This window comes from Coregonus lavaretus, assembly GCF_964263955.1.
Source record: "Coregonus lavaretus genome assembly, chromosome: 30".
In the NCBI taxonomy this organism is placed as follows: domain Eukaryota; kingdom Metazoa; phylum Chordata; class Actinopteri; order Salmoniformes; family Salmonidae; genus Coregonus; species Coregonus lavaretus.
This window is the reverse complement of record NC_140017.1, coordinates 30,362,309-30,375,677: the sequence shown is the minus strand read 5'-3', so window position 1 is coordinate 30,375,677 and position 13,369 is coordinate 30,362,309. Positions and strand designations below refer to the sequence as shown.

The window sequence follows — 13,369 nt, the reverse complement described above, 5'->3', positions numbered from 1 at the left end:
GAAAGAACGACTGAAGGAAGGGGTTTAAGTGTATTACCAGAGGTCTGTCTGGAAAAAGCAGAGACAGAACAGGGGCATCCAGGATACATCCAACCAATGTAATGCTGGCGTTGTGTTGGAAGACCCATAGCATTTTAGAATATTGGTGCAATAAGACCAATATTTTGAGCCAGTGCTCTGGACTGGTAATATTCAATTAATCAACAGAAACCTGTTTGAGTTGGGAGGACTAAAAACTAAAATGGAGAAATACTCAACACAAGCACACACAAACAACTGTATGGGGATAAGTTAGCAGACCAACTAAAGGTGATGTAAGGAGGGATACAGTGGATGCAGAGTGTATGGGGGTTTCCTCACCGACACCAGGCACTTCTCCAGTGTGTCCAGGATAATCAGCTGGGAGAGGTAGAGGTTCTTCTCAGCTGATTCCCCAAATATACGCTTGAGAGAGGAGAGGTTATAGACACAGAGGACACAGTGATTCAGCAAACACCACTTCCAGCCCATTGTGTGCATCCTACACTTGAGTTGACTTGGAGTGTTTACACAATACACATGCCTTCCAGGAGGTAGGGTTGATGACGTGTAATGTAGTGATCCCCATTACTCATGCTAAAGTCAAATAAACAGCTACGTTAAAAACTCCACTTACCATGTTGTTCACATTTTTTAGTATGTTCGTGAGGCCACTGATGACGAGGGAGAACTTGTACTTAGAGATGTTGATAAGACATTCCTTGTTGTGCTCTGTGCTGACTCTGGTGTGGTTGTTCTGATGTCCCGTTTTAACGGGAAGCTAAGGAGAAAGAAAAAAGCATGTGTCATTCTAAAGTCACAGGCGTGTCTTGCCACGGGTGAACGTGTTAGACAGTGGACCATATATGCAGCAGGTTTGAGCAAGCCTAGTAGAATAACACTACCAGTCAAATGTTTGGACACACCTACTCATTCAAGGGTTTTTCTTTACTTTTACACTTTTTTACATTGTAGAATAATAGTGAATACATCAAAACTATGAAATAACACATATGGAATCATGTAGTAAACTAAAAAGTGTTAAACAAATCAAAGTATATTTTATATTTGATAATCTTCAAATAGCCACCCTTTGCCTTGATGACAGCTTTGCAGACTCTTTGCATTCTCTCAACCAGCTTCACCTGGAATGCTTTTCCAACTGTCTTGAAGGAGTTCCCACATATGCTGAGCACTTGTTGGATGCTTTTCCTTCACTCTGCGGTCCGACTCATCCCAAACCATCTCAATTGGGTTGAGGTCGGGGGATTGTGAAAGCCAGGTCATCTGATGCAGCACTCCATCACTCTCCTTCTTGGTAAAATAGCAATTACACAGACGGGAGGTGTGTTGGGTCATTGTCCTGCTGAAAAACAAATGATAGTCCCACTAAGCCCAAACCAGATGGGATGGCGTATCGCTGTAGAATGCTGTGGTAGCCATGCTGGTTAAGTGTGCCTTGAATTCTAAGTAAATCACAGACAGTGTCACTAGCAAAGCACCCCGACACCATAACACCTCCTCCTCCATGCTTTACGGTGGGAAATACACATGCGGAGATCATCCATTCACCCACACCGCGTCTCACAAAGACACGGCAGTTGGAACCAAAAATCTCAAATTTGGACTCCAGTCCAAAGGACACATTTCCACCGGTCTAATGTCCATTGCTCGTTTATCTTGGCCCAAGCAAGTCTCTTCTTCTTATTGGTGTCCTTTTGTAGTGGTTTCTTTGCAGCAATTCGACCATGAAGGCCTGATTCACACAGTCTCCTCTGAACAGTTGATGTTGAGATGTGTCTGTTACTTGAACTCCGTGAAGCATTTATTTGGGCTGGTAACTCTAATGAACTGGCTGGTAACTCTAATGAACTTATCCTCTGCAGCAGAGGTAACTCTGGGTCTTCCATTCCTGTCGTGGTCCTCATGAGAGCCAGTTTCATCATAGCAATTGTTGGCTTTTGCGACTGCACTTGAAGAAACTTTCAAAGTTCTTGAAATGTTCCGTATTGACTGACCTTCATGTCTTAAAGTAATGATGGACTGTTGTTTCTCTTTGCTTATTTGAGCTGTTCTTGCCATAATATGGACTTGGTCTTTTACCAAATAGGGCTATCTTCTGTATACCCCCCTACCTTGTCACAACACAACTGATTGGCTCAAACACATTAAGACGGTAATAAATTACACAAATTAACTTTTAAGAAGGCACATCTGTTAATTGAAATGCATTCCAGGCGACTACCTCATGAAGCTGGTTGAGAGAATGCCAAGAGTGTGCCCAGCTGTCATCAAGGCAAAGGGTGGCTTTTTGAAAAAATGTATTTTGATTTGTTTAACACTTTTTTGGTTACTACATGATTCCATGTGCTATTTCAGTTTTGATGTCTTCACTATTATTCTACAATGTAGAAAATAGTAAAAATAAAGAAAAACCCTGGAATGAGTAGGTGTGTCCAAACTTTTGACTGGTACTGTACATGAAGCCATGGTTTCACGTTCTTATCCTTTGTCTACACATATCTACACTACACACATCCACATATCCACACAAGACATATCCACACTAGACATATCTACATTAAACATTTTCACACAAGAAGTGCCATGCCACACCTCTCGCGCTATGAGGACACCTACGACACCTGACGAAGGGCAAGGAGCAGACGTCCTGCAGTCACAGAACAATGAAGCCCTGTGCTAAGAAGAACCTCGCCCTGCCACAACTCTAGCGTACGCCCACAGCTGTACACCTGCAGGCTACATCTGTGTGAACACAGACATTACATTCACACAGACATCACACACACAGCTGGGCCAGACCTCGTGGGCAGGAGGAGGCCCTGTAAGCTTGCCTAGGGGTGTGGCTGGCTAGTGCTTATGCAGAGCACATCAGGCCTGGAGTGTTAATGAGCCGTAAGCAGCAGCAGAAATGAGAAGTGAGCTGTTCTGCATGATGCACTCCTCCCTGATGTGGCTCTGACTCTCCTTCAGGTTCCTGTGTAGGCGTGGGGCAACAGAGCCAGGATGTTGTTAGCCTCCATTTCCACTTCCAGGCTTCCTCAACAGCCAAGTGACGAACAAGGCTTGGGAGTATGGTAACGTGAGACTACACTGTTGTAGGCCTAATCATGGTTGAGGAAACACTTACGTTCAGACCTGCATCCATGGTAAGGAAGAGGCCTATGACTGCTTATTATCGGGATCCTCTCTACCACTGGGACCCCTCAGGGAGAAACCTGGGCCTGGGAATGTAAGTCCCAAGACAGAGGGTAAGAAAGTAGTCAAGCGTCTGAACGGGAGTGCACACAGTCCACACTGGCCCATCCCTGCTTCATATCTTTCACATCCAGTTCAGCTCAGGGACTGTCCGTCTGGGACCACAGACAGTAAGCACTTTGTTTCACAGGCTGGGATTGGAATTCCTAAAAGGTCATGGAGCCATCTCTTCCCTTTGGACTTTGGCAGAGCTGATTGACATTGTATACATACACACCAATGCACTGTGTGCAGATTACATGATTGGGGTAAACAGGGGGAAGGAGAGGAACATTGGATGAGAGGACTGTGCTAAGAAAAAAAATGTAATTAAAGTGGGGCCTATTTTTCAGGAAAATAACTGTTTTTGTCCCTCTATGGGAAGTTTAGACCATTCGCATTAAAGATGAATTATGTATAATTTTTTATATAACATAATAAAACATTTGACTCAATGATTCTTGTGAATACAAGGGCCTTTCTATTAGAATACCATCAATTCATTCATGGAAGGGACACCATATAAAGACCATATGATGAGACAATGTTGAGATACTGTGTGTCTGTCTGACCAATTCTTATCAAGATAAACAGACAGTGACACTAAATAAGAAGGGATCGAAACGTTCTCTTATTAAACGGAAAATCAATCAAGCCTACAACTGTGTTTAGAGCGTTCTACTAACCATGACTTACATAAAATATTTTGTCACATGAATATACAGTAACTTAACATAATTTATAACTTAACATCAGTATTCGAACAGTGTTGTTCACTGGAGGCATCTCCTCTTTCGACAACTCAGCTGCTCTAGGGTTCTGGCTACAGGGAGTACAGCTACGACTATATAGTACTGTGCACCTCCCATAATCTGTTCTGGACTTGGGGATTGTGAAGAGACCTCTGGTGGCATGTCTTGTGGGGTATGCATGGGTGTCCGAGCTGTGTGCTAGTAGGTTAAACCAGAGGTGCAACTTTGGTTTTAGAAGTGGGGGGGACATAACTTTGTAAGATTTTTTTTGGGGGTCAGATAAACACTCCAAACAGCCTACCCGACCGCTCAGAGGCGTCCGCATGGTCCTGAAGCACACCGTTGCCTCGTTTTGTATCACATTCCAATGATAAAACTGGGGGGGGTGGGGGGGGGGGGGCAAAACTGCAATTTCAGAATGTGGCCCACGTCCTCAGTGAAAGTTGCGCCCCTGGTTTAAACAGAAAGATCGGCGCAATCAGCTTGTCAATACCTCTTTTAAAAAAAAGTAGTGATGAAGTCAATCTCTCCTCCACTTTGAGCCGTGAGAGATTGACATGCATATCATTAATGTCAGCTCTCCATGTACACTTAAGGGCCAGCCGCGCTGCCCTGTTCTGAGCCAATTACAATGTGGCACCTTACCACACGACTGAACAGTAGTCCAGGTGCAACAACACTAGGGCCTGCAGGACCTGCCTTGTTGACAGTGTTACTATCATTGTATCATCAAAGGCATTATCTAAGTGAGTTTCATGAATGTCATCTGTTATTAGCAAATTATTGATTTCATGAACCTTGTTTCTTAAGCTACATATGTTAACGTGGGCTATTTTTAGCACTTTTCTGGGATGCTTGATTGTTTTCATTGCTTTACTGGGAAGCTTAGCAAAAGTAGTTATCTATATTAGTGCAGGGTGAGCTGCACACAGTGGACTTCCTACTAGGGCACACCGCCTCAGTGCTAACAGTATAACTCTGGATCATAGACACATGATTACTGCATACAATAGCTGTGGGATCAGCAGAGGCATTCAGGGCAGTAAGAGGGACATCAATTAGGTTACTTACACCATGTCTTCCAAGGCCCCTGGGATAATGTATATTGGCTGAAGTATTATGACAACTCAGCGACACAATGGTAGGGATTAACTGAGCTGGGGTCATTGATAAGTAATTGTCTCAATGCTGCCTTATAATGCTGTGAAAGGATCCAGGAAGCCAAATGATTTGGGTGGATCCCATCCTCCTTATAAAACGAGCTTTGCTTCCAGAAGGTATCAAAATTGTCAATAAATGTTACACCCAGAGAGCTGCAAGTCTCGTAGCCACTTATGCAGGGCTAAAAGTGTGCTGAAACGTTCAACGGCAATATTTAGGGAGGGCAGAGGGCCAGATATTATGGGACGTTTGTTGGTGTCAGGCAGTGACCCAATCAGTTCTTTAAAATCCATCTTCAGCTGTTCTGAACTGCCCTTCATAATGTCATTGAATCCCACATGAACTATGATAGACACAATTGTCTGATGCTGGTTTTAAATGTTTGGGAGCAGCCTATTGATGTCCTGTACTTGTGCTCCTGGATGGCACAACGTTTTTGCTCCAGGGACTGAGACATTTCTCACCATTGAACTGCCCAATAAAATGTCCGGAGAAGGGAATGGAGAAATCTGCCGATTCATACCCCTCACATAATTCGTTGAACATTTCACGGGCCCACGAGAAGCAGGAGCGTATACGCCCGCTGCTCCCAGCGATAAGTCCAGACATCCCACAGCAGGCAGTGCCCAGTCAGATCCAGAGAGAGGAGGCACCAGTGCAGCGAAGCTATTCCTTATGTTAATCTGCTCCGAACATCTCGCAGTCACTCCCGTCAGCTTAGCAGCATGCTGCTGCCTTCGGTTTCCACGACTTGTGACATGGGACCAGCGCTGATTGGAACAATCTTCTTGCTGTTCTCCATCTACTTCACTACAGGATGGGGGAGGAGAGACAGATGAGACGACTTCCTTGGCAGGCAAGTTCCATTTAGCACAGGCTATTCGGATAGGGACAGATGACAAGGCGGGGAAACGTTCATCAGGCCCGAGCGGCGTCCAGCCATAGGAGCTGAGAACGGTAAAGTTCCAATTTGCGTTTTCCCCATAAGTTTGCGCAGAATTGAGATTTGCTTGCTAAGCATAGCCACCTCATTCCTGTAATCCACCGCTAGCAAACAATTGCTGTATTGGAACTCGGGATTGTCAATATTGTCTCAGACAAGAGCGTAATAAACACAGCTTCTACAGCGCTTGAAACGTTCGTTAGCTATTCCAGGCGAAGCACGCTCCATTGCAACCTATCTAGCTAAATAGCTGGCTAGTTGGTAGCAGGTGTTGACACAAACACTTATGAACAAAATACAAATAAAACAAAGTAAAACTTTGGAAACAACAGGCCGAAGCAACAGGTCAAGGTGCAGGAGGTATCCGAGTTCGTGAAAGGAAATATGGCGATTCTGGGCTGATGATGTGACGACCAATACTACTAGGTTGAGGTTCTTCTTTCTCATTAATCTACTACATCACATTGGCATCCACCAACCTCTGTCTTCCTCTCTGGGGTAGCTTTTTGACATGCATTACAACCAAGACAATTTAGGAATCTGAAGTTGCATACAACAGTGATTTAGACTTAATGTTCAATGTTCACAACACTTTCATTGTTTCTGGACACTGGGTAGGTTTTCGGGCAAAATAAGCAAGGTTCACAAAGAAAATCAGATTCTGACCATGAACTCCCCCCTCATAAAGCCAACACATACAATCCTATGACATAGAGCCCCTATACTCAACTGGCGGACCGGATACGGACCCAGAACGGGGTCAATACGGACCGCAGGTCCCAAATGGTTTTATTTTATTATTATTTTTACTCGGTTGGGCTTTGACCCCTGGTATCATACAAACACACATAAGACATAGAATGCATAGAATTGCAGGAAATTAGCTTTAAAACATTATTTTTTACATTTTAGTCATTTTAGCAGACGCTCTTATCCAGAGCGACTTACAGTTAGTGAGTGCATACATTATTTTAATTTTTTCATACTGGCCCCCCGTGGGAATCGAACCCACAACCCTGGCATTGCAAACGCCATGCACTAACCAACAAAGCTACATCCCTGCCGGCCATTCCCTCCCCTACCCTGGACGACGCTGGGCCAATTGTGCGCCGCCCCATGGGTCTCCCGGTCGCGGCCAGCTACGACAGAGCCTGGATTCGAACCAGGATCTCTAGTGGCACAGCTCTAGTGGCAAAGCTAGCACTGCGATGCAGTGCCTTAGACCACTGCGCCACCCGGGACACAGCAACAAAATCTCTGCCCCATGCAAAATCTGTAGAATTGCGGGAAATTAGCTTTAAAACTGCAACATTTTCTCTCCGCCAACAAGAGGGGTGTGAACAGTTTGGGGTCGCATGGGTTGCGAGTTGGGGGTTTGTTATTACACAGATCGATTATATTATCCATCCGGACCTTTGACACCTTGGACATTTGTGTGACCGGACCTTCTCAAATAGTACTTGAGTATACCTGACTTAGAGGCTTCTAAATAGTCTTAACAACACAAGGTGGATTTAATACCTTTATTATACTTTCATCAAACTGTAATAAGCCTAACAGAGCCGCTAAGCCTGGGTACAATCACCACTCTGTGCTACAGAGTCCCTCTGTTGCCTCTGAAACCAGAGGGCCAGAACCCACACAAACTGCACACAAAGTGCTGATATTTCCTTTCAAAAGGCAAAGAAAAGGAGGGCAGTTGCACAGCGTGCGATGGCTAAATCCAAACCCCTGCATAGTGCAAACTCTGGTAGGCCTAAACTAGGCCTAACCCTTTTCAAGTTTATTTGTAAAACAGCTTTCACCCAAAGGAATCTAAAGAAGCTGAAGAGTTTCTGGCAGCATTGCTTGCACTGCAGCATGGTTACAAGAACCATCCCAACAGAACCATCTGTTTCAGTCCCTTTGGCGGTGGTCTTTGATGACCAAAACAGACAAAGCTCAGTTTCTAATGGATGAAATTGAGACCCTGAGCTGCTCTACAGACATACCAGCTCTCAAGCAACAACATAAACTGTCCAACAAGTCAGCTGGAGTATTTTACAACCTTGATCTTACAATATGATAATGTTGACTGATAATGACTCCTGATGAGAAACAGTTAGGGGCAACAGACAGTGCAAAAACTATTGATGGACTGGCTAGACTACCTGACCCAATTATTTACACACAATCTTAAGTTCATTAGAGGAATCTTTGGCACCCTTAAAGGGATACTGTAGCAGTACCCCACATTAGCATATGCTGTATTTTGAAAGTTATATACACTACATGACCAAAAATATCTCATTTCAAAATCATGGGCATTAATATGGAGTTGGTCCCCCCTTCGCTGCTATAACAGCCTCCACTCTTAAGGGAAGGCTTTCCACTAGATGTTGGAACATTGTTGCGGGGACTTGCTTCCATTCAGCCACAAGAGCATTAGTGAGGTCGGGCACTGATGTTGGACGGTTAGGCCTGGCTCGCAGTTGGCGTTCCAATTCATCCCAAAGGTGTTTGATGGGGTTGAGTTTAGGGCTCTGTGCAGGCCAGTCAAGTTCTTCCACACAGATCTCGACAAGGCATTTCTGTATGGACCTCGCCTTGTGCACGGGGGCATTGTCATGCTGAAACAGGAAAGGGCCTTCCCCAAACTGTTGCCACAAAGTTGGAAGCACAGAATCATCTAGAATGTCATTGTATGCTGTAGCGTTAAGATTTCCTTTCACTGGAACTAAGGGGCCTATCCCGAACCATGAAAAACAGCTCCAGACCATTATTCCTCCTCCACCGAACTTTACAGTTGGCACTATGCATTGGGGCAGGTAGCGTTCTCCTGGCATTTGCCAAACCCAGATTCATCCGTCGGACTGCCAGATGGTGAAGTGTGATTCATCACTCCAGAGAACACGTTTCCACGGCTCCAGAGTCCAATGGCGGCGAGCTTTACACCACTCCAGCCAACGCTTGGCATTGTACATGGCTGCTCGGCCATGGAAACCCATTTCATTAAGCTCCTGACGAACAGTTATTGTGCTGACGTTGCTTCCAGAGGCAGTTTGGAACTAGGTAGTGAGTGTTGCAATCGAGGACAGACGATTTTTAGGCACTACACACTTCAGCACTCGCCGGTCCCGTTCTCGTGTGGCCTACCACTTCGCGGTTGAGCCGTTGTTGCTCCTAGACGTTTCCACTTCACAATAACAGCACTTACAGTTGACCGGGGCAGCTCTAGCAGGACAGAAATTTGAAGAACTGACTTGTGGGAAAGGTGGCATCCTATGACGGCGCCACGTTGAAAGTCACTGAGCTCTTCAGTAAGGCCATTCTCCTGCCAAGGTTTGTCTATGGAGATTGCATGGCTGTGTGCTTGATTGTATACACCTGTCCGCAACGGGTGTGGCTGAAATAGCCGAATCCACTAATTTGAAAGGGTGTCCACATACTTTTGTGTATGAAAAATGTATGCACTCACTAACTAAGTCGCTCTGGATAAGAGCGTCTACTAAATGATTAAAATGTAAAATGTATATATAGTGTATCTTGAAAACTTGATTGCTGACAAGCAAAACATTTTGGGACTACGTCAACACTGGACTAATGAAACAAATACCAAAAGATAGATTCTGGCAATTAAAGGAAAATTCCACCCCAAAACTAGCAGTATCTCCTTAAAACAAGCACAGTTAATTGCCTTGCCAATGTCACCCACAAGCTGTGGTTGTTGGGCGAGCCTTGTAGACTTCTGCTGTGGTGACCACAAGCACGCTCAAATCTGTGTTTGAGACAGAAACTCAAACTACTAATATCTTATTTTAAGGAGGTAGTAATTATAATAGTAAGTATTGAACAAAAACGGATGTCTGTCAATTTGTTCAGATCCATGTTGCTTTTTTATCTTAGTATTGAGGCTTTAACTCAGAGCAGAAACATGGCCAGGTTGCAAACCCACATTCCTCAGACAGACAGTAACATGACTGTTGGCTGACAGCATGCAACGAGTGTGTGTGTGTTCTTCGTTTTTTTCACTGCATGTGACATAACAGGGAGGGATGCATATGTCCGTTCAGCTGACTCAAAGCTAATAAAAAAATTGTTTAACTAGTAACAAGGTGCCACTGCTAGAGTACTGAATTTCAGACCTTTCATTTCAATCAGTGCATGTTGGAGTCACACCTCTCATTTGTTTACAGTTAGTTAGGTAGTTATATGAGTTGCTAGCTGGTAGAGACATATTTTCCCCAATTGTCTGGCGGAATTAGCCGTTGTGTGCAACCTCTCCTAACAGTCCGAGCTATACCAACACCCAAAATCTACGCAACATGAAAATACATGTTTAGTTGACTAGTTAGCTATCTTAGCTAGTTAGTTAAATGGGTAGCTTACTAGTTAACTAAAAGGAAACTTGCACGTTTGTTACATATCATCCAAACCACAGATATAAAAATGTGTCCTAACGTAGTAGTTACTTTGTCTATAGTTAGCTAGCTACCTACCCACTGTACACTACTAGAAAGCAGGCAACTGCATAAATAAATTAGCTACCGACACAAGCCATCTACAAAAGATTAGCTAGCTAACTACTCCCACTTCCAACTTATATACACGATATTACCTGCTCGTCGAATCTATTTATCACGGCCTGAACCCATTCCACTGGTTTATGTGCCGCCATGTCCGAGCGGATGGAAACCGCGAATGACTGCTTGCAATTCCAATACGAATGTGGACGTTCGTGGCGATGTTAAACCCGAAATAAGTCCCAAAACCACTGTCTGAAGAAGACAGTACGGGTTGGTTATTTTTCCCTTTGAGCAAGCTTTACCATGCCGCCATGACACACCACCGGAAGTCTTCCCAGTGAAACCGATGGGGACAGGAGATTGCTGAGCAAAGATGCGCGTGCGTCGCTTGTTGATGGGGAAGGCAGGAGAAAAGAGGATTCACACAAACATTGGCAATATAATGTAACATATAACTAGCTAGCTTGACTTGCTACCATGTGAAACATGTATGCTACCATATGTTACTAAAAATATCTAACAATATTATAAAATGACATCCAGGAGTTCTTGTTTGAATTCAGGTTCTCTTCTCACAACACAAGTCACTCAGATAAGCCTCTGTAGCCAGTAGCATGCTGCAGGTACATTTGGCATTTGATAAAACTATAGCTGTGCAGTGCTACAGAGCGTGCTGCAATATTCTTTATTTTTGCCACACACACGCTAGGGGCAAATGTGTAGGCTATTTGTCCAGAAAGGTTTGCGCTGTAGAAGTGGATCTGCAGCAAAAGTATACCTTTACTACCATCTACAGGTCAAAGGTCACACTAGCATACAGAAAATGTAAATGTAGGCTATCCACAGAAAATAGAAATTTAAGTGTTTCTGTTTGAGAAATTAAACCAGTTGATTCGCTTGTCACATTATTTTATTAGTTGTAAATTAAGTATGGTTTATTTTACAGTACATTTATTTTACACTGAATCATTGATATATGGTTGAATGTTGGTTGTGGGACATATCTGAAGTACTGTTCCATTAATCACACTAATGCCAGGGTCAGTGTGTGTGAATGTGTGTGTGTGTGTGTGTGTGTATAGGCATGTTCTATACAGTATTCAGGACAACATTACTCTGTTTAGCATACAACGTGACTATCACTGCATAATAGACTACCATGTATTTCCTAATCAAATGTGTTAATGGGGGAACACAAATGAAGACAAAGGCCATCAATTCAATTAAAATATTACTGTATTAGGGGAAATCGCTGTATTAAGCCTGCTTTGAAGACCGTTTGAATGGCTTGGATAGGCCTATGGAGATTGCGGAAAACATCCTGATTAGAAGGGACGTTTGCGAGGCTTCTCCTGTTGAGAGGTGGAGGGAAGATCCTCTGGGAGTCCAGACTGGGTAGCATGTGCCACTATTCTGGGCACTACAGAAGAGAGAGAGTTGACATGCACTTTAATTTAGAAATTATGTTATATTGTATTCTCAATTTCAACTCAACATAACGTCCACAAATAAATGAGAACCATGATCTTGAGGTTTGGAAACTAGAACTCATTTTACATAAGAGATCACTATCGATAATATATAATGTATATAGGGTTTAATATTTATTACACCAATATTTCAAACATGGACTTACACATGCTATCTTCAGCAGTAGTCTGGTCTTTGTATTCAGAGTGGCGGGAATTCTTCTTGGAATCCTTCTTGTTACCCATCTTAAATGGCTAAGGAAGACATGTCAAAACAACAGTCACAGCGGAACAACCTCATGGTAATAACAATCACATCTTACACACCAGCACAACAATATTTATAAATGGTTTTAGAATTAATGGATGGTTTTACATTTTCTCGAAATAGCATTGTTTACTCACATTGACACAATTGTAAATTTAAATACGTTTGGTGTACCTTTAAGTCTAATTTCAGCCTGGTAAGCCTTTGTAGGAAAGACAGCTTCCCTCTGGTAGCCTTCACATCCTCATCCATGGGAAGAACCTCAGGCCAGGTGGCTTCAAAATATGTTCTTGAGGCTGCCCTTGATGCCTAGTTACAACTGTGGAGAAGCTCCTTGCTCAATGACTTCACAAGAATCTTATTGAATGTAGAGTCCTGAGTTGACACGGCCAGTTGGAGGATCTTCTCTGAGCCAAACTCCTTCAACAGATGTTTGTAGATGGTGCTGTATACTTTATGAATCCTCAAGTTCTCGGATAAGCTTGGTTCTCAGAGCATCCTGACCATGCACAGAAGGCAGCTATAACTTTTGGAATCAGGTTTTGTGACGTGCGTGTGACGTCAAATGGGTACAGATCAGTTTGGGTTTGGATTTTTGTCCCACCACTAACATGCTGATGAGGCCGGTGAAGTCATCATCACCGCCTAAGTTATCAGAGGATGGGGCTGAAAGCGAGACATCTTTGACAACATCTGGGCTGGTTGACATCTGATCACAAACAATGCTCTGAGCTACACTGGAACAACTGGTGGTATCCCTTTCTTCAGCATCTATGTTGGCCTCAAAGCCTCGTGCAGCATTGGAGGTCTCACTTGTTGCCATGCTGATGGCGGTGAAAGATGGCAGAGAGGAGGACTTACCACTCAGTAAACTGCCTATATCAGTTACAGTTCTGGTTGGAGATGACCCTCTGCTTTGTGCATCAGAAACCACAGAGTGTAAATCGCTCTGATAAGAGCGTCTGCTAAATGACTAAAATGTAAAAATGTAAATG

At 43.7% G+C, this 13,369-nt stretch overlaps 1 protein-coding gene across 3 annotated transcripts in view; it reads right to left on the bottom strand.

The window, feature by feature from the left end:
* Positions 1 to 10,964, bottom strand: part of LOC311105590 (neurofibromin-like) — a 91,531-nt gene extending 80,567 nt beyond the window's left edge. For 2 of the 3 annotated variants that reach the window (XM_084147782.1, XM_084147783.1), the window contains exons 1-3: positions 10,730 to 10,964; positions 656 to 799; positions 361 to 444 (exon numbers count right to left, since the gene is read on the bottom strand). In XM_084147782.1, the coding sequence (XP_084003908.1) occupies positions 361 to 444; positions 656 to 799; positions 10,730 to 10,789 (288 nt within the window). In that variant the 5' untranslated portion in view covers positions 10,790 to 10,964. The remainder of the gene's footprint in view (positions 1 to 360; positions 445 to 655; positions 800 to 10,729) is intronic. The other variant, XM_084147784.1, reaches the window with a different exon arrangement.
* Between the last annotated feature and the right edge of the window lie 2,405 nt (positions 10,965 to 13,369).